This window comes from Pleurodeles waltl, chromosome 6 (genome assembly GCF_031143425.1).
Source record: "Pleurodeles waltl isolate 20211129_DDA chromosome 6, aPleWal1.hap1.20221129, whole genome shotgun sequence".
Taxonomy (NCBI): domain Eukaryota; kingdom Metazoa; phylum Chordata; class Amphibia; order Caudata; family Salamandridae; genus Pleurodeles; species Pleurodeles waltl.
Genome location: NC_090445.1, coordinates 23,591,630 through 23,618,834, shown reverse-complemented (window position 1 = coordinate 23,618,834; position 27,205 = coordinate 23,591,630). Strand labels below are relative to the sequence as shown.

The 27,205-nt window shown below is 50.9% G+C and overlaps 1 protein-coding gene across 1 annotated transcript in view; it reads right to left on the bottom strand.

The window, feature by feature from the left end:
* LAMC3 (laminin subunit gamma 3) overlaps positions 1–27,205 on the bottom strand; it is a 527,783-nt gene that overhangs the window by 118,634 nt on the left and 381,944 nt on the right. The window contains exons 22-24 of the mRNA XM_069237073.1: positions 6,990–7,137; positions 948–1,094; positions 514–616 (exon numbers count right to left, since the gene is read on the bottom strand). Of these exons, the coding sequence (XP_069093174.1) occupies positions 514–616; positions 948–1,094; positions 6,990–7,137 (398 nt within the window). The remainder of the gene's footprint in view (positions 1–513; positions 617–947; positions 1,095–6,989; positions 7,138–27,205) is intronic.

The following is a 27,205-nucleotide window of genomic DNA, read 5'->3' as shown; positions in this document are numbered from 1 at the left end:
GATATCTTACAGAATAACCCCCACTAAAAACACCATTGAAATCCTCAACTATGACCCCATCATTGACTCTGGGCCTGATTTTGAGTTTGGCCGAAGGGATCCTCCATCACAAATGTGACAGATATCCCGTCTGCTGTATTACAATCGCTTTATGATAGAACGGGATCATAATACGGAGGACGGGATATCCGTCACATTTGTGATGGAGTATTTCCCTCCACCAGGATCTAAATCAGGCCCCAAGTCAGTAATCACAAAAAAACACTCCACCAGCAGAACATCAGGCAACAGCAAATGTCTGCGAGTGCACGGCCCTCGTCAGCTCCCAAGAACCAAAACTGAACGCCCATCCCTAGTGTATTGTCCCGTGCCCAGTGTGGGCAGAGCTAATCAGCTTCAGACAATTGATTTTGCAGCATGTGCTGTACAAATTACAAAATAAACATGTGCATAAGCTACTGCATTCTGGTTAATCCAGACAGTGCCCTTACATGGCTGCAGCCTGGCCCTTACCTTCCAGGGTGCGCAGTAGGGATGCTGCTTCAGTAGTCTCCATTACTCCTTCCAAGATGGCCTCAGATGCCAGAGTGTGAGCGGAGCGGGCCTGCTGCTGCAGCTACCACCAAGAAGAGTAGAGATTAACAAATGTCAAAGATGCGCCTAGAAACAGGATAATGGTCACAAAAGAGGCAGATGGGACTGAAGAGTCTGAAAGGCTCAGGCCACTTCCAGTATTTGAGCCACCTCTCTGGCTTTATCAACCAGCAAAATATTAAAAAGTGTCTAAAGTTGAGGCCTTGTTTGAGTGTGAGGCTCAGACCAATAGCTCCTGTGACCCACCCTCTGGGACAGGTGATTGGCAGGAAGTGGAACTGGAGGTGTGACATATTGGAGTGGGCTAGTAAAAGTGTATGTCACAAAAACATCACTTCGCTGAGCAGTCTCACCTGCTCAAACTGCTGCGCATCCTCCATCTGCCTCACTGCATTCCTCTGGGATAGCGCCATCTCCTGGAGGGGCCCGTCCCACTTCACCAGCTCTTGCTCTGCTTTCGCCAGCCCAGTGCTGAGATCCAACACCCTACTGTCAAGGAGCTGTGGGCGCCACAGAGTAAAGGTTGAAAATAAGTTGGAAATTATTGTTACACTCTAGTTGTGACCTCATGTGTCACTGATATAGTTCCTCTATTGTAATAAGTTATTACAGCTGAGTTGTGACATCACAATGCATGCTGCTACAGCCAGGAGGGCCTGAAACGCAGGTCGTGGAGCAGAACGTAACTATGAAAACGAGAATTAATTTTTCAGCTCTTTTGAACTCATTTTCAATGAAAATGAACAATTATTGTGAGAGAAGAGACACTTATGACAGCGTATTGTTTTCACAGCCATAGATCATCATATGAAAACAGGAACTCTCTGCGTTTTGCACAAATTTTTTACTACAATCATTTTAAAACTTCGCTCAACTTAAACTGCTTATAAAAAGACAAAAAGAGTTTCAGGTCATATATTTAATCTACAATTAGGGGGTCATTATGACCCTGGCGGACGGCGGTAATATGGAGGAAAGTACTGCAAACAGGCTGGCGGTACTTTCCTCCATATTATGACATTGGCGGTTTGGCTGAAGCCAAACCACCAATTTACCACACCGACCGCCACGGTGGTAACGACTACCGGGCTGGAGACTTCACTCTCCAGCCTGGCGGCCATCAGTTGCCCGCCTGTGGAATTGTGACCCCGCTGACCGCCATGGTTTTCGTGGCTTCCTTACCGCCACGAAAACCATGGCGGTAGGCACTATCAGTGACAGGGTATCCCTTCCCTGTCACTGATAGAGGTCTTTCCCCCCTCCCCTTCATAGGTTCCCCCCACTCCCTCTTTCCTCTCCAGACCCCCCCTTCATACACGCCCCTCCCTTCACACACACACGCATACACACACCCATTCCAACATTCATCCACACATGCATACATCCATTCACACATACATCCACACACACTTACATACATACACGCAAACACGCATTCACACAACTCATCATACACGCACTTACACCCCCAAACATGCACACACACACAACACGCAACACACACCTGCATAAACGCACGCAGACATACACACACACCCCCACACACACACAACACCCCTCACCCCCTCACCCCCTCCCCTGTCAGAGCACCCACTTACCTGTGTCCAGGGGATCCTCCGGCAGGAGACGGGACGGGGCGCTGCTGCCAGTAGCAGCGTCCGCCAGCAGAACACCGCCAGGCCATATTAATTCTCATAATACGGTCGGCAGCGGTCTACTGGCGTGGCGCTGCTGCTGGCAGCAGCGCCACCTTACCGCCATCTGTCGGCATGGCCAAAGCCGGATTTCCGCCATCCTTCTGTTGGAAATCCAGCTGTGGTCATAATACGCCGGATGGCTGGTAGCCATAGCGACGGTCTTCTGGCGGCTGTTGCCATGGCGGCAGGCGGTTTTTACCTCCAATGACATAATGAGGGTCTTAGTTTGTTGGTGAGACAACTTTAATTTTTCCAGAAATTATTGAATCCAGCACATTAGATTTGTTCCATAAAGTTCTAAACACTTTATTTGAGGTGAAGAAGCCAATATGTTATTTCTTTGGAGACAATGAGAAACTCTGTATCCAAAAGAAATAAAATATTGGTTCCTCACCTCAAATAAGGGTTTGAGAACTTTACAGAACAAATATGATGCACTGAATTCAATAATTTTTGGAAAGATTGAAGTTTTCTCATTGACAAACTATGGCCCAGATTTATACTTTTCCACGCAAAACTGCGCTAATGCAGTTTTGCGTGAAAACATGTACCGCTGGCTAGCGCCATTCCAAGACGCCAGACAGGCATCATATTTATGGAATGACGGTAGCAGGCGGTAAGGCCTGGCTAGTGTCATAAAAAAGGATGCTAGCCGGGTGGGGGAGGCGTAGGGGGAACAGGAGGTTGTGCGTCAAAGGATGATGCTAGTCTGGTTAGAGACATAAAAATGCCTCTAACCAGACAAGCATCATTTTTTGACGTACAACCCGATGGACATGACTCCTGTCTTAGTAAAGACAGAAGTCATGCCCACCACCTCAATGGCCATTCCCAGGGGACATATGTCCCCTCGGCATGGCGATTGGGCCCAGTGCCATGTAGGGGGGGGCCCAAGTTAGGCCCCCCATGGCACTTTAAAAAAAAATTGAAAATACTTACCTATCCTTACCTTACTTACCTGGGATAGGGTCCCCCCATCCTTTGGTGTCCCTCAGGTGTGGGTGGGGGTGTCCCTGGGACTAGGAAAGGGCATCTGTGGGCCCATTCCATGGTCTCTGACCATGGAAATAGGCTCACAGGTCCTCAAACGCCTGCCCCGACCCAGGCGTTAAATAACGGCCCTAAGCAAGCTTAGCACCTTTATTTAAGGCCCCCTCCCCCCTGTGTGTGATTTTAGAACAGGGGGATAAATATGGCGCTAAGGCCATATCGCCATTTTTTGCACGGAAATGCCTACCTTACATCTCATTGACGCAAGGTAGTTTCCCGCAAGCAAAAAATTACGCTAACTCCAAAAACTTTGGCGCTAGACAGGTCTAAAGCTTAAAAGGAGCCATTTTGTTTTCCCAACTTTAAGGTTATGTTTTACATTGCTTATGTTTTTTCATCAAATCAATAGTTCATATCAGTGTGCTTAATTTCACAACCACATTTTTGATATAAAGGAAGGATTAGGGTGTGACTTTGCATTTCAAGGAACAGAACACCACCTGTCGGATATTAAAAGGATATTGCAAGTCACCTTGGAATTCATTACCTTATACACTAACTCTGCCTTAGGCCTCATTCCTCTATATAGTCACAAACTCCTCAGCAACTTTCACTGTCCTTACAATGTAGCAGGTAGTTTATCCTACATACATTGAATTGACCAGCTTCATTACTCCAAAGAAAGGCTGATACCCCAGTTGAAGTGGCGGTCGCCGCAAATCTTAAGGGGAAGGGTTGTGGGGGTCAGAAACAGGGAGGCGTGGAATAAAAAAATAAAAAAAATACAAATAAATGGACCTTAACGGACGCCGCCGTCTCCTGCCTCGAGCTCCTCTTCCCTCGATGTGGTGTCCCCCCCATTCATTGGTACACCAGCACAGGCTCCCCAGCAATCCTGGCGCTGCAGCAAGCTAAAACTAGCTCAGACACAACCCTGGGGCCTGTGCAGTTTCTCCAGCCCAGCTGTTAAGCACAGCCGGTTTGGAGAAACCTAAGTGCGCATGTGTGTTTGGCCGGCCTCAGACGGCCGGCCAAACACACATGCGCACTTAGGTACAAATTCTTCTCCTCCCCCCTCCCACTTCCAGCCCAACTCTCTGTTCACATGCTGCAGGTTGAGCTCGCAGCAGAAAAATAAAATAATAGTGAACTGTTGGTTTTTTTTTCTGCTGCTGGCTCAGCCAGGAATGCGACGCTCCTCTGCCATTGCGAAGGAGTCGCCCCTGCGCAGTTGGTCATGAACTTCATATCGGTTTTGTCCTTGAGAGGAGAAGCTCAACCGCACCCTGGCAGAACCACCATCCCGCCTACACCTAGTGTCTGTTGTATCTAGAGCATGGGGTCTCCTCTGGGCCCCTCCCACAATAACTACTCAAATACCTGCCCCCAGCAGACTCCGGACTGCTGACTTCACCTTGGAGCTGAAACGCCAACCTGTACTTTTATAATATGGATCGCTAAATTGACTGCTCAAGGGTTGATGTGTTTGACCTTGGATCCAAACACAGTTGACCTGCTGTCAGACCAAATTTCCTTGTTGTCTCTGTTGCACAGGCAGCAGCCTATTACTCTCTATAGTTTATACCAGTCTGCCTAGTGTGGCTCCTGACTTGTTGTTGATTAAATTCAATGAACAAACTTTAGGGCTTGGTAATTTCTGTTCTTTGTTGACCTATATTTGGGTGCATATGACTTTTTGGGTGTGCTTCTGGGCGTTAGGCTTCCTGTAGATATACCCTAATTTATTTACATACCATTATTCTTTGCAGATTTTTCTATCCCAAGCGAACCACCGTTATTTGAGTAGAAATAATGACCCTGGTTCTTGGGGTTATTGGGTGGACGTCATAAGTTGATACTACTACCACCCACCTGATATAAGACACCCGCAGGGAGCGCCTGACTACCCCTAGACACATTAAATATGGTGCCACTGCCAGAAGAGGGGGATGCAAAGTAGAACTCTGGGGGGAAGCAAGAAGCCCTGTCCCAGTGTCTTGTTTCATCTCCTTTGTGACCTCTGGACCAGGCACATCCCCTCTCATAGTCCTTCTTCCATTTCCACCCAGAGCCCAGGTCTGGTTACTGTGGGAATCCTTTGTGTGCAACTGATACAGCAAGAAACGGGGTACCTCTAAGGCTTTAGCACCAGGGCGAGGATGAGACAAACACCTCTTGCCTGCTACTGTCTGCATGATGTCATTGACAGTACCATCCAATCAGCATTCAGCGTCTGCTCAGAGGCCTGGCAAAAATCACGCAGTCGTAGGTTCAACATCTCCAAAGAGGTAGTTTTGGGGTTTGCTGCAAGTGTTCTCAGTAGGGGGGGAGTGGGGCCTGGATCAAGGAATGGAATTGCATCAGTATTCATAGTATCTCAACTTTTGTCTCCTGCAGAGGAGACTTGCACTCAGCCCATGCACCAAGAAAATGTTACTACACACAGTATATTACACCCCAAAACCAAGACTATCCTCTGAAAAGGGTAAGAATATTCTGGTCTTGTACACCCCCAAGGGCTTTTCTGCGTAACGTGATGCTCCATTCACTTTCTCGGTGCTGGAGCTGAAACATCTACACCCCTCATGGCCTACGAACGGAGCAGACATCTTGGAAAGGACGAGCTGTTCAGGGCCGATAACAGCCAGGACTTTAGTCTGCTTCACCTGCTGTAGTATCCATTGTAGCCCAAAATATTAAGGATTTCATTTAGAGTTTGGAGGACAGAGTACTCCGTTGCAAATGTGACAGTCTCTTTCCGGCAACCGCTCAGCTACTCACCTCATTTGGGACCATATGTACGAACACATTTTCCCATTGACACAGAATGGGAAAAACCCTTTGCTACATCTGGCCCTTAGAGACAGGCGGACCTTAAGTATTCTGTCGATAGAGCCACAGTTGGCTACGTGAATGGAGCACTTCCTCTGAGGGCGCAACGAAGTAGGGGCCATCGGAGGGAGGCTGTTGCACCATATATAGGGTGGACGGTAGAACGCCAAGGAAAAAATAACTCTGCAACAAAACTCTCAGGGTGTGGGGGTCATTCGTTTCTTTATCGTTCACAAACTCCCACCTTTGCAATTTGTTTGTGAAAAACAAAAAAAAATAAAAAACGTTTAGCAGCCACCATGACTGACTGTACCATCGGTCAAACCTTTGCTACACCGACATGATGGCGGGTCCTGCCGATACACGAACTGCCAACACATCGGTTCCTGTCAATGTAGAGAGGTGTCCGTGGGGCGATCGGACAACTCTTAAGTTGGCGCATAGAGGTCCCTAGGGATGCTGGAGGTTTTGGTCTCCAACATGCCCATGGAGTTGACTCCATCTGCCAAATTCTAAATCAGGCACAAAGTTTTTAAATGTTCATTCCCAACCTGCAATAATATAAGGTCTGGATTATTCTTAAATCTACATCTATGTTCCTCAAAGATGTGTTAATATGAGTGTGTATATCATGACAGTGCGCACATGTGGAGTAGCACATCTGTACTTACCTTGTACTGTGCTCGATATTTAGGAATATCTAAGAATAGAGGAGGGTCTTATGTGTGCTGTGACGTCAGTATTCGTACTCCCGTGCAGGAGGTGCCCCGTGGTACCCAAAGCTCCACTGATATCTGGCAAGGATGGCTTCAGAAGCTCTTGGTGACCTTTGGTGACGTCACGGGGTGGAAACTGACGTAAAATGAATAAACTCACCTTTGGATCAGGGGAGCCCAGGGCTGACAGATTGTGGGCCCACTTCTCAGTGACCTGGCGGATTAAAGTGGCTGCGCGCTTGGCATCACTGGTCGCCATCTTCAGGGCGGCCACGAGCTCAGCGTGCCTGGCCTGGATCTCCTGGTACCTGCAGGGAGAAGGGGAGGGGCTTAGAGGGGGCCACGAGACAGGTGACATCACCCCAATATCTACAGGTACCTCTCTGGGCTCTCTCTCTCTCCTGACACACATCACATGTTCTCTCTCTCTTTCCAATCACACATCGCCTGTTCTCTCTCTCCTGACACACATCACATGTTCTCTCTCTCTCTCCTATCACACATCACCTGTTTTCTCTCTCTTTCCAATCACACATCACATGTTCTCTCTCTCTCTCCTATCACACATCACCTGTTCTCTCTCTCCTTCTCCTGTCACACATCACCTGTTCTCTCTCTCCTTCTCCTGTCACACATCACCTGTTTCCTTTCTCCCTCCTGTCACACATCACCTGATCTCTCTCTCGTGACACACTTCACCTGTTCTCTCTCTCTCTCCTGTCACACATCACCTGATCTTTCTCTCTCTCTCTCTCCTGGAACCTGTAGGGAGAAGGGGAGGGGCTTAGAGGAGACCATGAGACAGGTGACATCACACCAATAACTACAGGTGCCTCTCTGGGCTCTCTCTCTCTCCTGGCACACATCACCTGTTCTCTCTCTCTCTTGGCACAGATGACCTGTTCTCTCTCTCTCTCTTGGCACAGATCACCTGTTCGTTCTCTCTCTCTTGTCACAGAATACCTTCTGTCTCTCTCCCTCTCTGTCTATTTCTCTCTCCTGTCACACATCACCTATTCTCTCTCTCTCGGTCCTGTCACAGAACACCTGTTCTCTCTCCTGTCTCTCCTGCCACAGATCACCTGCTCTCTCTCTCCCTCTCTCTCTCTCTCTCTCTCTCTCTCTCCACAGAATACCTGTTCTCTCTCTCTCCTGTCACAGATCACCTGTTCTCTCTCTCTCTCTCCCTCTCTCTCTTCGAGGCACAGAATACCTGCTCTCTCTCGCTCCTAGCACGGACTAGCTGCTGCTCTATCCACCCCACCTCTTTCTATTTCTCTCTCTCTCCTGGCACAGATTACATGTTCTCGCTCGTTCCTGGTATAGATTACATGTTCTCGCTCGTTCCTGGCACGGATTACATGTTCTCGCTCGTTTCTGGTACAGATTACATGTTCTCGCTCGTCCCTGGTACAGATTACATGTTCCCGGTCGTTCCTGGCACAGTTTACATGTTCTCAGTCGTTCCTGGCACAGATTACATGTTCTCGCTCGTTCCTGGTATAGGTTACACATTCTCGCTTGTTCCTGGTACAGATTACACATTCTCGCTCGTTCCTGGCACAGATTACATGTTCTCATTCGTTCCTGGCACAGATGACATGTTCTCGCTCGTTCCTGGTATAGATTACACATTCTCGTTCGTCCCTGGTACAGATTACATGTTCCCGGTCGTTCCTGGCACAGATTACATGTTCTCAGTCGTTCCTGGCACAGATTACATGTTCTCGGTCGTTCCTGGTGTAGATTACACATTCTCCCTTGTTCAGATTACACATTCTCGCTCGTTCCTGGCACAGATTACATGTTTTCAGTCGTTCCTGGCACAGATTACATGTTCTCGCTCGTTCCTGGTATAGATTACACATTCTCGCTCGTTTCTGGCACAGATTACATGTTCTTAGTCGTTCCTGGTACAGATTACAAATTCTCGCTCGTTCCTGGTATAGATTACACATTCTCGCTCGTTCCTTGTACAGATTACAAATTCTCGCTCGTTCCTGGTACAGATTACAAATTCTCGCTCGTTCTTGGTACAGATGACACATTCTCGCTCGTTCCTTGTACAGATTACACATTCTCGCTCATTCCTGGTACAGATTACAAATTCTCACTCGTTCCTGGTACAGATTACAAATTTTCGCTCGTTCCTGGTACAGATTACATGTTCTAGGTCGTTCCTGGTACATATTACAAATTCTCGCTCGCTCCTGGTACAGATTACCTGCTCCTTCTCTCTCTCCCTCATGGTACAGGGCACCTGCTCTCCAGTCTAACAGGCCAAAGCCTCTTCCTTCATCCTCCAAACTGCTGATCCTCAAAGCGCCTTATATGGGGTTGTCCAAAGGGGCGTCTAAAACCTCCAATTCTTTCAGAAATCGCCCCTTACTCTGCTGACAAAACCATTCCCCTCCTCCCACTTCAAACACTGCACCACCCTCACCAACCTTGTCAACATAAACCCAGCCGCCAACCCCACGACACATTCCTATCCATGCAATGCCACTCATGCAGTCCCAGCCACTGGATCCCAGCCACTGGATCCACTGACACAATCCCAGCCACTGGATCCACTGACACACTCCCAGCCACTGAATCCACTGACACAATCCCAGCCACTGAATCCACTGACACAATCCTATCCATGCAATGCCACTCATGCAATCCCAGCCACTGGATCCCACCCACTGGGTCCACTGATACAGTCCCAGCCACTGAATCCACTGACATAATCCCAGCCACTGAATCCACTGATACAATCCTCTCCATCCAATGTCACTCATGCAATCCCCACCACTAGATCCCACCAACACAGTCCCAGCCACTAGATCCACTGACACAATCCTATTGGTGCAACCCTACTCATACAATCCCCGCCACTGGTTCCAACCAACACAGTCCCAGCCAGTGGATTCACTGACACAATCCTATCCATGCAATCCCTGCCACTGGATCCCCTGACACAATCCTATCCATGCAATGCCACTCATGCAGTCCCAGCCACTGGATCCCAGCCACTGGATCCAATGACACAATGCCAACCAGCCACTGGATCCACTGACACAATCCCAGCCACTGAATCCACTGACACAATCCCAGCCACTGAATCCACTGATACAATCCAAACCACTGCATCCACTGACACAATCCTATCCATGCAATGCCACTCATGCAGTCCCAGCCACTGGATTCCAACCACTGGATCCACTGACACAATGCCAGCCAGCCAGCCACTGAATCTACTGATATAATCCTATCCATGCAATGCCACTCACGCAATCCCCATCAATGGATTCCACCAACTGAGTCCCAGCCACTGGATCCACTGACACAATTCTATCAATGCAATACCCCTCATGCAATCCCCGCCACTGGATCCCACCAACACAGTCGCAGCCACTGGATCCACTGACAAATTCCTATCCATGCCATGTTACTCATGCAATCCCAGCTACTGGATCCCAACAACACAGTCCCAGCCACTGGATCGCACCGACACATCCCCAGCTACTGGATCCCACAAACACATCCCACCAACACATCCCAGCCACTGGATCCCACCGACACAGTCCCAGCCACTGGATCCACTGACACAATCCTATCCATGCAATACCACTCATCCAATCCCCACCACTGGATCCCATCAACACAGTCCCAGCCACTGGATCCACTGACACAATCCTATCCATGCCATATTACTCATGCAATCCCAGCCACTGGATCCCACCAACACAGTCCTAGCCACTGGATCCACTGACACAATCCTATCCGTGCAATACCACTCATACAATCCCCACCACTGGATCCCACCAACACAGTCCCAGCCACTGGATCCACTGACACAATCCTATCCATGCAATACCACTCATACAATCCCCACCACTGGATCCCACCAACACAGTCCCAGCCACTGGATCCACTGACACAATCCTATCCATGCCATATTACTCATGCAATCCCAGCCACTGGATCCCAACAACACAGTCCCAGCCACTGGATCTGCCCAACACAGTCCCAGTCACAGGATCCCACAAACACAGTCCCAGCCTCTGGTTCCTACAAACAAATCCGACCAACACATCCCAGCCACTGAATCCCACTCATACAGTCCCAGCCACTGGATCCCACCCACACAGTCCCAGCCACTGGATCCACTGACACAATCCTATCCATGCAATACCACTCATACAATCCCCGCCACTGGATCCCATCAACACAGTCCCAGCCACTGGATCCACTGACACAATCCTATCCATGCCATATTACTCATGCCATTCCCGCCACTTGATCCCACCAACACAGTCCTAGCCACTGGATCTGCCCAACACAGTCCCAGTCACTGGATCCCACAAACACAGTCCCAGCCCCTGTTTCCTACAAACAATCCGAACAACACATCCCAGCCACTGAATCCCACTCATGCAATCTCAGCCACTGAATCCCACAAACACATCCCAGCCACTGCATCCCACCAACACATCCCAGTCACTGCATCCTACCAACACATCCCAGTCACTGCATCCTACCAACACAGTCCCAGCCACTGGATCCCACCGACACAGTCCCAGCTGAATTCACAAACACATCCCAGCCACTGGACCCCACTCATGCAATCCCAGCCACTGAATCCCACCAAAACAATCCCACTCATTAAACTCAAGCCACTGGATCCCACCAACACAATCCTATCCATGCGATTCCAGTCACTGGATCCCACAAACACAGTCCCAGGCACTGGATCCTACCAACACATCCCAGCCACCGGACCCCACTCATGCAATCCCAGCCACTGAATCCCACAAACACAGTCCCAGCCACTGGATCCCACAAACACAGTCCCAGCCACTGGATCCCACCCACACAGTCCCAGCCACTGGATCCACTGACACAATCCTATCCATGCAATACCACTCATGCAATCCCCGCCACTGGATCCCACCAACACAGTCCCAGCCACTGGATCCACTGACACAATCCAATCCATGCCATATTACTCATGCCATTCCCGCCACTGGATCCCACCAACACAGTCCCAGCCACTGGATCTGCCCAACACAGTCCCAGTCACTGGATCCCACAAACACAGTCCCAGCCCCTGTTTCCTACAAACAATCCAAACAACACATCACAGCCACTGAATCCCACTCATGCAATCTCAGCCACTGAATCCCACAAACACAGTCCCAGACACTGCATCCCACCAACACATCCCAGTCACTGCATCCTACCAACACAGTCCCAGCCACTGGATCCCACCGACACAGTCCCAGCCACTGGATCCACTGACACAATCCTATCCATGCAATACCACTCATCCAATCCCCACCACTGGATCCCATCAACACAGTCCCAGCCACTGGATCCACTGACACAATCCTATCCATGCCATATTACTCATGCAATCCCAGCCACTGGATCCCACCAACACAGTCCTAGCCACTGGATCCACTGACACAATCCTATCCGTGCAATACCACTCATACAATCCCCACCACTGGATCCCACCAACACAGTCCCAGCCACTGGATCCACTGACACAATCCTATCCATGCAATACCACTCATACAATCCCCACCACTGGATCCCACCAACACAGTCCCAGCCACTGGATCCACTGACACAATCCTATCCATGCCATATTACTCATGCAATCCCAGCCACTGGATCCCAACAACACAGTCCCAGCCACTGGATCTGCCCAACACAGTCCCAGTCACAGGATCCCACAAACACAGTCCCAGCCTCTGGTTCCTACAAACAAATCCGACCAACACATCCCAGCCACTGAATCCCACTCATACAGTCCCAGCCACTGGATCCCACCCACACAGTCCCAGCCACTGGATCCACTGACACAATCCTATCCATGCAATACCACTCATACAATCCCCGCCACTGGATCCCATCAACACAGTCCCAGCCACTGGATCCACTGACACAATCCTATCCATGCCATATTACTCATGCCATTCCCGCCACTTGATCCCACCAACACAGTCCTAGCCACTGGATCTGCCCAACACAGTCCCAGTCACTGGATCCCACAAACACAGTCCCAGCCCCTGTTTCCTACAAACAATCCGAACAACACATCCCAGCCACTGAATCCCACTCATGCAATCTCAGCCACTGAATCCCACAAACACATCCCAGCCACTGCATCCCACCAACACATCCCAGTCACTGCATCCTACCAACACATCCCAGTCACTGCATCCTACCAACACAGTCCCAGCCACTGGATCCCACCGACACAGTCCCAGCTGAATTCACAAACACATCCCAGCCACTGGACCCCACTCATGCAATCCCAGCCACTGAATCCCACCAAAACAATCCCACTCATTAAACTCAAGCCACTGGATCCCACCAACACAATCCTATCCATGCGATTCCAGTCACTGGATCCCACAAACACAGTCCCAGGCACTGGATCCTACCAACACATCCCAGCCACCGGACCCCACTCATGCAATCCCAGCCACTGAATCCCACAAACACAGTCCCAGCCACTGGATCCCACAAACACAGTCCCAGCCACTGGATCCCACAAACACAGTCCCAGCCACTGGATCCCACCCACACAGTCCCAGCCACTGGATCCACTGACACAATCCTATCCATGCAATACCACTCATGCAATCCCCGCCACTGGATCCCACCAACACAGTCCCAGCCACTGGATCCACTGACACAATCCTATCCATGCCATATTACTCATGCCATTCCCGCCACTGGATCCCACCAACACAGTCCCAGCCACTGGATCTGCCCAACACAGTCCCAGTCACTGGATCCCACAAACACAGTCCCAGCCCCTGTTTCCTACAAACAATCCAAACAACACATCACAGCCACTGAATCCCACTCATGCAATCTCAGCCACTGAATCCCACAAACACAGTCCCAGACACTGCATCCCACCAACACATCCCAGTCACTGCATCCTACCAACACAGTCCCAGCCACTGGATCCCACCGACACAGTCCCAGCCACTGGATCCACTGACACAATCCTATCCATGCAATACCACTCATACAATCCCCACCACTGGATCCCATCAACACAGTCCCAGCCACTGGATCCACTGACACAATCCTATCCATGCCATATTACTCATGCAATCCCAGCCACTGAATCCCACCAACACAGTCCTAGCCACTGGATCCACTGACACAATCCTATCCGTGCAATACCACTCATACAATCCCCACCACTGGATCCCACCAACACAGTCCCAGCCACTGGATCCACTGACACAATCCTATCCATGCAATACCACTCATACAATCCCCACCACTGGATCCCACCAACACAGTCCCAGCCACTGGATCCACTGACACAATCCTATCCATGCCATATTACTCATGCAATCCCAGCCACTGGATCCCAACAACACAGTCCCAGCCACTGGATCTGCCCAACACAGTCCCAGTCACTGGATCCCACAAACACAGTCCCAGCCTCTGGTTCCTACAAACAAATCCGACCAACACATCCCAGCCACTGAATCCCACTCATACAGTCCCAGCCACTGGATCCCACCCACACAGTCCCAGCCACTGGATCCACTGACACAATCCTATCCATGCAATACCACTCATACAATCCCCGCCACTGGATCCCATCAACACAGTCCCAGCCACTGGATCCACTGACACAATCCTATCCATGCCATATTACTCATGCCATTCCCGCCACTTGATCCCACCAACACAGTCCTAGCCACTGGATCTGCCCAACACAGTCCCAGTCACTGGATCCCACAAACACAGTCCCAGCCCCTGTTTCCTACAAACAATCCGAACAACACATCCCAGCCACTGAATCCCACTCATGCAATCTCAGCCACTGAATCCCACAAACACATCCCAGCCACTGCATCCCACCAACACATCCCAGTCACTGCATCCTACCAACACATCCCAGTCACTGCATCCTACCAACACAGTCCCAGCCACTGGATCCCACCGACACAGTCCCAGCTGAATTCACAAACACATCACAGCCACTGGACCCCACTCATGCAATCCCAGCCACTGAATCCCACCAAAACAATCCCACTCATTAAACTCAAGCCACTGGATCCCACCAACACAATCCTATCCATGCGATTCCAGTCACTGGATCCCACAAACACAGTCCCAGGCACTGGATCCTTCCAACACATCCCAGCCACCGGACCCCACTCATGCAATCCGAGCCACTGAATCCCACAAACACAGTCCCAGCCACTGGATACCACAAACACAGTCCCAGCCACTGGATCCCACCCACACAGTCCCAGCCACTGGATCCACTGACACAATCCTATCCATGCAATACCACTCATGCAATCCCCGCCACTGGATCCCACCAACACAGTCCCAGCCACTGGATCCACTGACATAATCCTATCCATGCCATATTACTCATGCCATTCCCGCCACTGGATCCCACCAACACAGTCCCAGCCACTGGATCTGCCCAACACAGTCCCAGTCACTGGATCCCACAAACACAGTCCCAGCCCCTGTTTCCTACAAACAATCCAAACAACACATCCCAGCCACTGAATCCCACTCATGCAATCTCAGCCACTGAATCCCACAAACACAGTCCCAGACACTGTATCCCACCAACACATCCCAGTCACTGCATCCTACCAACACAGTCCCAGCCACTGGATCCCACCGACACAGTCCCAGCCACTGAATTCACAAACACATCCCAGCCACTGGACCCCACTCATGCAATCCCAGCCACTGAATCCCACCAAAACAATCCCACTCACTAAACTCAAGCCACTGGATCCCACCAACACAATCCTATCCATGCGATTCCAGTCGCATGGATCCCACAAACACAGTCCCAGCCACTGGATCCCACCAACACAGTCCCAGCCACTGGATCTGCCCAACACAGTCCCAGTCACTGGATCCCACAAACACAGTCCCAACCACTGGTTCCTACAAACACATCCCACCAACACAGTCCCATCCACTGGATCCCAATGACACAGTCCCAGCCACTGGATCCACAAACACATCCCAGCCACTGGGCCCCACTCATGCAATCCCAGCCACTGAATCCCACCAACACAATCCCACTCATTAAACTCAAGCCACTGGATCCCACCAACACAATCCTATCCATGCGATTCCAGTCACTAGATCCCACAAACACAGTCCCAGGCACTGGATCCTACCAACACATCCCAGCCACTGGACCCCACTCATGAAATCCCAGTCACTGAATCCCACAAACACAGTCCCAGCCACTGCATCCCACCAACACATCCCACCAACACATCCCAGTCACTGCATACCACCAACACAATCCCAGCCACTGGATCCCACCGACACAGTCCCAGTCACTGGATCCCACAAACACATCCCACCAACACATCCCAGCCACTGGACTCCACTCATGCAATCCCAGCCACTGAATCCCACAAACATAATCCCAGCCACTGAATCCCACTCGTGAAATCCCAGCCACTGAATCCCACTCGTGAAATCCCAGCCCCTGAATCCCACAAACACAGTCCCAACCACAGGATCCCACCAACACATCACATCCACTGAATCCCACTAATGCAACATCAGCCAACACAATCCTATTCATGCAATCCCAGCCACTGGATCCCACAAACAGTCCTAGCCACTGAATCCCACCAACAAATCTCAGCCACTGAATCCCATAAACACTGTCCTAGCCCCTGGATCTCACCAACACATCCCAACCACTGAAACCCACTCATACAACCCCAGCCACTTAACTCAACTGACTCAATCCTATCCATGCAATACTACTCATTCAAACACAGCCATTGGATCCCACAAAGAGTCTCAGCCACTGGATCCCACCAACACATCCCAGCCACTGAATCCCACTCGTGAAATCCCAGCCACTGAATCCCACTCGTGAAATCCCAGCCCCTGAATCCCACAAACACAGTCCCAACCACAGGATCCCACCAACACATCACATCCACTGAATCCCACTAATGCAACATCAGCCAACACAATCCTATTCATGCAATCCCAGCCACTGGATCCCACAAACAGTCCTAGCCACTGAATCCCACCAACAAATCTCAGCCACTGAATCCCATAAACACTGTCCTAGCCCCTGGATCTCACCAACACATCCCAACCACTGAAACCCACTCATACAACCCCAGCCACTTAACTCAACTGACTCAATCCTATCCATGCAATACTACTCATTCAAACACAGCCATTGGATCCCACAAAGAGTCTCAGCCACTGGATCCCACCAACACATCCCAGCCACTGGATCCCACCAAGTTATCCCAGCCACTGGATATCACTCATGCAATCCCAGCTACTGAATCTCACAAACACAATCCCAGACACTGGATCCCTCAGACATCTCCTCCACCCGATCCCACAGTCAGATCCCAGCCACTGAATCCCAGTGACACAACCTATCCATGCAATCCCAGCCACTGTATCCCATAAACACATCCCAGCCACGCAATCCCACTCATGCCATCCCAGTCACTGAATCTCTCTGATGTAATCCCAGCCACTGAATCCCACTGACACAATCTCAGCCAGTGAATCCCACCAACACATCCTGGCAAGTGAATCCCACTGACACATCCCAGCCACTGGATCCCACAAAGAGTCTCATCCACTGGATCCCACCAACACATCCCAGCCACTGGATCCCACCAAGTTATCCCAGCCACTGGATATCACTCATGCAATCTCAGCTACTTAATCTCACAAACACAATCCCAGACACTGGATCCCTCAGACATAATCTCCACCACCCGATCCCACAGTCAGATCCAAGCCACAGAATCCCAGTGACACAACCTATCCATGCAATCCCAGCCACTGTACCCCATAAACACATCCCAGCCACGCAATCCCACTCATGCCATCCCAGTCACTGAATCTCTCTGATGTAATCCCAGCCACTGAATCCCACTGACACAATCTCAGCCAGTGAATCCCACCAACACATCCTGGCAAGTGAATCCCACCGACACATCCCAGCCATTGAATCCCACTAACACATCCCAGCCAGTGAATCCGACCGACACATCCCAGCAAGTGAATCCCACCAACACATCACAACAAGTGAATCCCACAAACACATTCCAACCATTGAATTCCACTGACACATCCCAGCCACTGAATCCTGCCGACACGTCCCAGACACTGAGGGGGTCATTACGGCATTGGCGGGCGGCGGCGTAACCGCCGTGCGGCCGCACTCCCGCGACCCCCATCACGACATCCCCGCCGGCCCAGCGGGGAGGATGCCGCAACATAGGAGCCGGCTCTTAATGGAGCCGGAGGTGTTGCGGCCGTGCGACGGGTGCAGTTGCACCCGTCGCGCTTTTCAGTGTCTGCTATGCAGACAGTGAAAAGCTGCCCGGGGCCCTGTTAGGGGGCCCCAGGACACACCTTACCGCCAGCCTCTTCCTGGCGGTGCAAACCGCCAGAAACAGGCTGGCTGTAGCGGTGTCATAATCCCCAGGGCAGCGCTGCCCTGGCGGATCATCACCGCCGGGGCTAAAACGGTGGGAAACCGCCAGCCCCGGCGGTGCGACCGCGGCGCTACCGCCGCAGTCGTAATAAGGGCCTCCGTACCGCCAGCCTGTTGGCGGTACGGACGCTACATTATCCCTGGCGGATGACCCCCTGAATCCCACGACACATCCCAGCCACTGAATCCCACCGACACATCCCAGACACTGAATCCCACCTACACATCCCAGCCACTGAATCCCACTGACACAATCTCAGCCATTGAATGCCACGACACATCCCAACCAGTGAATCCCGCTGACACATCCCAGCCATTGAATCCTACCAACACATCCCAGCCATTAAATCCCACCGACACATCCATCCCAGCCACTGAATCCTACGACACAATCTCAGCCATTGAATCCCACTGACACATCCTGGCAAGTCAATGCCACCTACACATCCCAGCCACTGAACCCCAATGATACAAATCCCAGCCTTCGAATCCCACCAACACATACCAGCCGCTGAATCCCACCTACACATGCCAGCCAGTGAATGCCACCCACACATTCTAGCCACTGAATCCCACCGACACATCCCAGCCACTGAATCCCACCGACACATCCCAGCCACTGAATCCCAATGATACAATCCCAGCCTTTGAATCCCACCGACACATCCCAGCCACTGAATCGAACCAACACATTCCAGCCATTGAATTCCACTGACACGTCCCAGCTACTGAATCCTGCCGACACATCCCAGACACTGAATCCCACGACACATCCCAGACACTGAATCCCACTGACACATCCCAGACACTGAATCTCACCAACACATCCCAGCCACTCAACCCCAATGATACAATCCCAGCCTTTGAATCCCACCGACCCATCCCAGCCACTGAATCCCACCTACACATGCCAGCCATTAAATCCCAATGACACATCCCAGCCACTGAATCCCACTGACACATTCCAGCCACTGAATCCCACTGACACATCCCAGCCACTGAATCCCACCGACCCATCCCAGCCACTGAATCCCACCTACACATGCCAGCCATTGAATCCCAATGACACATCCCAGCCACTGAATCCCACTGACACATTCCAGCCACTGAATCCCACTGACACATCCCAGCCACTGAATCCCACTGATACAAATCCCAGCCTTCGAATTCCACCGACACATACCAGCCGCTGAATCCCACCTACACATGCCAGCCAGTGAATCCCACCCACACATTCTAGCCACTGAATCCCACCGACACATCCCAGCCACTGAATCCCACCGACACATCCCAGCCACTGAATCCCAATGATACAATCCCAGCCTTTGAATCCCACCGACACATCCCAGCCACTGAATCCCACCAACACATTCCAGCCATTGAATTCCACTGACACGTCCCAGCTACTGAATCCTGCCGACACATCCCAGACACTGAATCCCACGACACATCCCAGACACTGAATCCCACTGACACATCCCAGACACTGAATCTCACCAACACATCCCAGCCACTCAACCCCAATGATACAATCCCAGCCTTTGAATCCTACCGACCCATCCCAGCCACTGAATCCCACCTACACATGCCAGCCATTGAATCCCAATGACACATCCCAGCCACTGAATCCCACTGACACATTCCAGCCACTGAATCCCACTGACACATCCCAGCCACTGAATCCCACCGACCCATCCCAGCCACTGAATCCCACCTACACATGCCAGCCATTGAATCCCAATGACACATCCCAGCCATTGAATCCCACTGACACATTCCAGCCACTGAATCCCACTGACACATCCCAGCCACTGAATCCCACTGAAACATCCCAGCCAGTGAATCCACTGACACATTCTAGCCACTAAATCCCACTGACACATCCCAGCCTTTGAATCCCACCAACACATCCCAGCCACTGAATCCCACCTACACATCCCAGCCATTGAATCCCAATGACACATCCCAGCCACTGAATCCCACTGACACATTCCAGCCACTGAATCCCACTGACACATCCCAGCCACTGAATCCCACCGACACATCCCAGCCACTGAACCCCACTGACACATCCCAGCCACTGAATCCCACCGACATATCCCAGCCACTGAACCCCACTGACACATCCCAGCCACTGAATCCCACCGACATATCCCAGCCACTGAACCCCACTGATACAATCCCAGCTTTTGAATCCCACTGACACATTCCAGCCACTGAATCCCAGCCACTGAATCCCACTGATACAATCCCAGCCTTTGAATCCCACTGACACATTCCAGCCATTGAATTCCAACAACACATCCCAGCCACTGAACCCAACTGACACAATGTTAGCCATGGAATCCCATGACACATCCCAGCCAGTGAATCCCACTGATGCATCCAGGCAAGTGAATCACTCCGATACATCCCAGCCAGTGAAACCCAATGACACAATACCAGACACTCAATTCCATTCATGGAATCCCAGCCTGTGTGTTGGACTTTTTTGCTTATGCAGGGTCATCCCCAATCTTTTTGCCTCCTGCCTCCTATTTTTTCTGACCTGTTGCTGCTGGCTTTTGAACTCTGAGCACTTTACCACTGCTAACCAGTGCTAAAGTGCATATGCTCTCTGTGTAAATTGTATGTAATTGGTTCATCCATGATTGGCATATTTGATTTACTAGTAAGTCCTTAGTAAGGTGCACTAGAGGTGCCAGGGCCTGTAAATCAAATGCTACTAGTGGGCCTGCAGCACTGGTTGTGCCACACACATAAGTAGCTCTGTAATCATGTCTCAGACCTGCCACTGCAATGTCTGTGTGTGTATTTTTACACTGTAAATTCGACTTGGCAAGTGTACCCACGTGCCAGGCCTAAACCTTCCCTTTTCTTACATGTAAGGCACCCCTAAGGTAGGCCCTAGGTAGCCCCAAGGGCAGGGTGCAGTGTATGGATAAGGTAGGACATATAGTAATGTGGTTTATATGTCCTGACAGTGAAATACTGCCAAGTTCGTTTTCACTGTTGCAAGACCTGTCTCTCTCATAGGATAATATGGGGGCAACCTTTAAATATGATTAAAGTGTAGATTCCCCTGGAGAGTAGATGGACATGTGGAGTTTGGGGTCCCTGAACTCACAATTTAAAAATACATCTTTTAGTAAAGTTGATTTTAAGATTGTGCGTTTGAAAATGCCACTTTTAGAAAGTGAGCATTTCCTTGCTTAAACCATTCTGTGACTCTGCCTTGTTTGTGGATTCCCTGTCTGGGTCAGTTTGACAGTTGGGTTGTTTTTCAGCTCGCACTAGACAGTGACACAAAGGGAGCTGGGGTGTAACCTGCATTTCCTGATTAGCCATCTCTGCTAGGAGGGAGGGGTGGAGTGGTCACTCTCATCTGAAAGGACTGTGCCTGCCTCTGACAATGCAGACTCCAACCCCCTGGTGTGTGTCTGAGGCCTTGCCTGGGCAAGGCAGGATTTCACAAGTAGGTGTGAGTCCTCTTTGAAGAAATGTGACTTCAAAGACTAAAATGGGTATAAGAAGGGCACCCAAATCTACAGACTTGAGAAACACTTCTGGAACCAAGAGGAACCTCTTGCATGGAGAAGAGCTGATAGCTGAGGAAGAAGTGCTGCCCTGCCTGTGACTGTGCTTTGTAGAGCTTTCCTGCAGTGCTGCTTCTGCCAGAGTAAGAGGGCAAAGACTGGACTTTGTGTGCCTTCCATCTTGTGAAGAAATCTCCAAGGGCTTGATTTAGAGCTTGCCTCCTGTTGTTTGAAGTCTCAGGGACAGCAAAGACTTCTCTCTGCCAGCACCTGGAGTCTCTGGAGAGACTCCCGCTCTGACAAGTGGTGCCCTATCCAGTCCCTGGGCCCTTGAAAGGAAAGCTGGTGGAAATCCAAGGAAATCGACTTCAGACGACTCCGGACCGACGCCGCTGCTGAATCCGGTGATGCCGCCTGCACCCGACGCCGTAACCTTTGCTGAAACGCGACGCTCTTCGCAGGCCCGACCCCGCTGCAGCCCCGCTGAAGTCCGCGACTCCATGGAAGTCGCCGCACCACGTCGTGACCGATGCCGCTCGAAGTGCACGGATCCAACGTTTCGCACAGAGGCCGCGATCCCCGACTTCGCGCATTGGCTTGTTTTCACTCTTCACCAAAGGTACTGTACTTGGGGGTCTACACGACTCCGTGTCCGGCGCCGCTGGTGTCGGCTTGTTGGGAACGACTCCGTCACGACGCCGTGTTAACATCTCATCGAAGCATTTTTGTTTCTAAGCACTATTTTTTTTGTTTAATCTTTAAAAATTCATAACTTGACTTGTGTGTGTCGGATTTTTGTCGTTTTGGTATTGTTTTGTTTAGATAAATATGTCCTATTTTTCTAAACTGGTGTTGTGTCATTTTGTAGTGTTTTCATTAAGTTACTGTGTGTGTTGGTACAAATACTTTACACCTAGCACTCTGAAGTTAAGCCTACTGCTCTGCCAAGCTACCAAGGGGGTAAGCAGGGGTTAGCTGAGGGTGATTCTCTTTTACCCTGACTAGAGTGAGGGTCCTTGCTTGAACAGGGGGTAACCTGACTGTCAACCAAAGACCCCATTTCTAACATTGGTGATCAGCGGATGGGATTTGGACTTGTATTTGTACTTGACATACAGTAATTAAGTATACACTACTGTTTTGATCTCAGACCACTACGTGACCACATACTACTTGTTTGGTGATCTTTCATTTTTCTCCTTGGGACTCCTTTTTGTTCTACTTCCATGATTTTGCTGATCCCTTGACTGATTTGTTTTACTTCATTGGGAACTTGTTTTCTGCCGTTGGAACTTTGCACTTGTTGCCATCATGTCTCAATCTGGAGATGCAACAGCTGGAGCTGTGTTTGAATTAGGAAAACTGAAGAGGTACTCAGTTGCTCAATTGAAACAGTTCTGTGAAGATCTTGCCTGTCACGTTAAGAGCTCTGCCAGGAAGGGGGAGCTGCAAGAGGCATTGAAGGCCTGGGTGACAGCCACGAAGCTGGGGGGCACACAGAAGATATGGATGGGAAAGTGCAGAGTCTACACCGTGGTGTATTAGAGGTACCTGTTACACCTGGGGGGAGGTTCTCCAGGAGTGGTAGCAGTAGGTCCTCTAAGGGTCTGACTCCTAAAGATGTGCAGGACAGACAGGCAGAAAGGGCTCGCCGGTTGGAGGCAGAAAAGTTGAGGATGCAAAGGGAGTACGACGAGTGGGAAAGGGACTTCGAGATAGAAACTATGATTTTGGCTTATAAGCTAAAACTGGAAAAGCTGGCAGTCAGGAGGGCTGAGTCCAGCTGGAATGGTGGCAGCAACAATTTTATATCCAGTGCTGCTGAAGAAGTACACATGCCCAGAGATGTGGTGCCCTACTTGAAGGAGGGAGTTAACACACGCCAGGAGGTTCAGGGGTATGAGGTAGCTCCAGTGATGCATAGGGTCCCTGAGGTGGATTGGGGAACTGGCATGGGGAGTCATATTCCTACTGGTGGGAGGGACACTCTATTGACTCTAGGTGAGAGTGACAGGGAGAGGGGTTCCCCCCAGGTAGAAGTCCTGGTTATGGAGTGTGAAGACATCCCAGAAGAGTGTGGGTTGAGTGTCAGGGACAGTCAGGTACTGTCTCACCAGTCTCAGGAGGGTGATGTGGGGTGCTTTTTCAAAGCAGAGTCACTGGATGGTTGGGTGAAGGGTACTTTGGTTAATTCATGTAAGGGGCTGAGTGATGTAATTGCTAGAGAGCATATGTTTAGTCCTTATTTTCCAGAGCTACGCCAACACCAGGTGGAGTGTGAGTTCTCTGACCCCAGGGAGCTTACAATGGAGGCAGACCTCTTGGTGAGTACCAGAGAGTCTGAAGAGGCATTTGGGGGGGCTCCTGAGAGGAGTGGTCTAGGTATTTCCCAACCAGGTGAGGTAGGGAAGGATTGTAGTGTCCCAGGTAGGTCTCAGTGTAGTGGGATGGGCGAGGGACCCCATGTCCAGTCTCAGAGGAGAGGGAATGGGGATGGGTTGAGGCCCAAGGTGCCCAAGATCCGGTCCTAGGTCCTGGAGGGTTCCATGAGGGAACACCAGGAGGGGAGCCTAGCCTGTACCATAGGGCCATCTGTTGAGGGAGATCCCCCAGTGTCAGGAGAACTTGGGGGGGCGGCTGTAGCCAGCGTCCAACCAGTTCTGGTGTCTGGCAGTACCACTCCTAGTGAGGGGGTGCAGAAGTCCAGACAGAGGGTTGAGAGGGAGTTGCAGACCCCAGTGGAGAACCTGGAGGGTCAGCTCTGAGAGCAGAGCCCCCCAGGAATGACCTTGGTGAGACCATTTCTGGGTTGGGGGGAATCCAGACTCTGTCAGATGGGCAGAGGTCAGGAGACCTGCGCCAGCCAGACTCTTGTGTGGCCCTTGGGGACAGTGTGTCCCTTGAGGGGGGTAAGTGTGCCCCCTGGAAGTCCTGGTGTGCCAGGCAAGGGTTCAACCGCAGGGTGGTGACTCTGGGTTGAATGATCAGGTTCAGGAGGTAAACTCTGACCTGATGGGGGGTAAGTGTGCTCCCAAGGAAGTCCTGGTGCGCCAGGCAGTGGTTCAACCGCAGGGTGGTGACTCTGTGTTGGATGACGAGGTTCAGAGGGTAAACTCTGACCTGGTGGGGGGTAGGTATGCCCCCCAGGAATTCCTGGGTTGCCAGGCAGTGGTCCAGTCTGTGGGTACAGACCCTGGACTGGAGGATCAGGTGCAGGGGATAAACCCTGACCTGAAGGGGTGGGCGGTTTGCCCAATCACCCCCCCTGGTGTGATTTCAAGGGGTACTCTCCCAGAGGGGTGGGTGCAGAACCCTGAGAGTAGGGGAAGGGGAGAGAAAGACTCACCCCTGACCCCAGTGGAATCTAAGGGTACAGACCCTGGATTGGAAGGCCAGGTTCAGGGTGTCCTCCCTGACCTGGAGGAAGGGGCTACTGCTAACAGTGCCCCTACCATGTTGTCTTCTGGGGGGGCACTCCTAGTTGGGGGGTTCAGGACCACAGAAGAGAGGGCAGGGGGAGGGAAGCCTCACCCCTGGCCCTGGTCCAACCTGAAGGTACAGACCCCAGGTTGGAGGACCAGTTGCAGGTTAACATCCCTGCACTGGTGGAAGAATTGTGCAGGACTGCTTCTACAAGCACCCTGACAATTTTGGACTCTGGGGGTGCCGCTCCTGCAGGGAGGGTCCGGGAGCCCCAGAGGGGAGGACCAGGTTCAGGTTATCTTCTCTGACCTGGTGGAAGGGAGAGTGGTCAAAGGGTGTCAGGCACCTGGGGCTACCGCCCCCCACTCTCCACAGTCCCAGTTGGTGGAGAGGCCTGAGGTCAGGCTCTCATCCCTGACAGTCATCAGGGGTCACTGTGGCTTGCTGTCCTGGTGGACAGAGTTGCCCCTGGGGGTGGGACGAGAGTCACACCCCAGGGGTGGAGTGGGCAACACCACTGTGTTGGCCCTGGTGGTACTATATGCCCATTGGGATAAATCTGTGAGCAAAGTAAAGTTAGGTGCTGCACAGATGGTGTCTGCAGATGTGGAGAATGGTTCCCCATGGGTTAGCTTAGTGGGCCCTGAGAGTATGGACAGAGGGATCCGACTGGAGTCAGGAAGGCGTAGAACTGGAACATGCCCCTGCTGTTGTGGGCCTGGGTCCTTGTTCTATCACCCCAATCAGGGAAGTACATCAAGGTATTGATTGTTCTCCCCTGGCTTTAGGCTGGTAGGGGGTCGTGTTGGACTTTTTTGCTTATTCAGGGTCATCCCCAATCTTTTTGCCTCCTGCCTCCTATTTGTTTCTGACCTGTTGCTGTTGGCTTTTGAACTCTGAGCACTTTACCACTGCTAACCAGTGCTAAAGTGCATATGCTCTCCATGTAAATTGTATGTAATTGGTTTATCCATGATTGGCATATTTGATTTACTAGTAAGTCCCTAGTAAGGTGCACTAGAGGTGCCAGGGCCTGTAAATCAAATGCTACTAGTGGGCCTGCAGCACTGGTTGTGCCACCCACATGAGTAGCCCTGTAATCATGGCTCAGACCTGCCACTGCAGTGTCTGTGTGTGCAGTTTTAACTGTAAATTCGACTTGGCAAGTGTACCCACTTGCCAGGCCTAAACCTTCCCTTTTCTTACATGTAAGGCACCCCTAAGGTAGGCCCTAGGTAGCCCCAAGGGCAGGGTGCAGTGTATGGATAAGGTACGACATATAGTAATGTGGTTTATATGCCCTGACAGTGAAATACTACCAAGTTCGTTTTTCACTGTTGCAAGACCTGTCTCTCTCATAGGATAATATGGGAGCTACCTTTAAATATGATTAAAGTGTAGATTCCCCTAGAGAGTAGATGGACATGTGGAGTTTGGGGTCCCTGAACTCACAATTTAAAAATACATCTTTTAGTAATGTTGATTTTAAGATTGTGCGTTTGAAAATGCCACTTTTAGAAAGTGAGCATTTCCTTGCTTAAACCATTCTGTGACTCTGCCTTGTTTGTGGATTCCCTGTCTGGGTCAGTTTGACAGTTGGGTTGTTTTTCACCTCACACTAGACAGTGACACAAAGGGAGCTGGGGTGTAACCTGCATTTCCTGATTAGCCATCTCTGCTAGGAGGGAAGGGCGGAGTGGTCACTCTCATCTGAAAGGACTGTGCCTGCCTCTGACAATGCAGACTCCAACCCCCTGGTGTGTGTCTGAGGCCTTGCCTGGGCAAGGCAGGATTTCAAAAGAAGGTGTGAGTCCCCTTTGAAGAAAGGTGACTTCAAAGACTAAAATGGGTATAAGAAGGGCACCCAAATCTACAGACTTGAGAAACACTTCTGGAACCAAGAGGAAC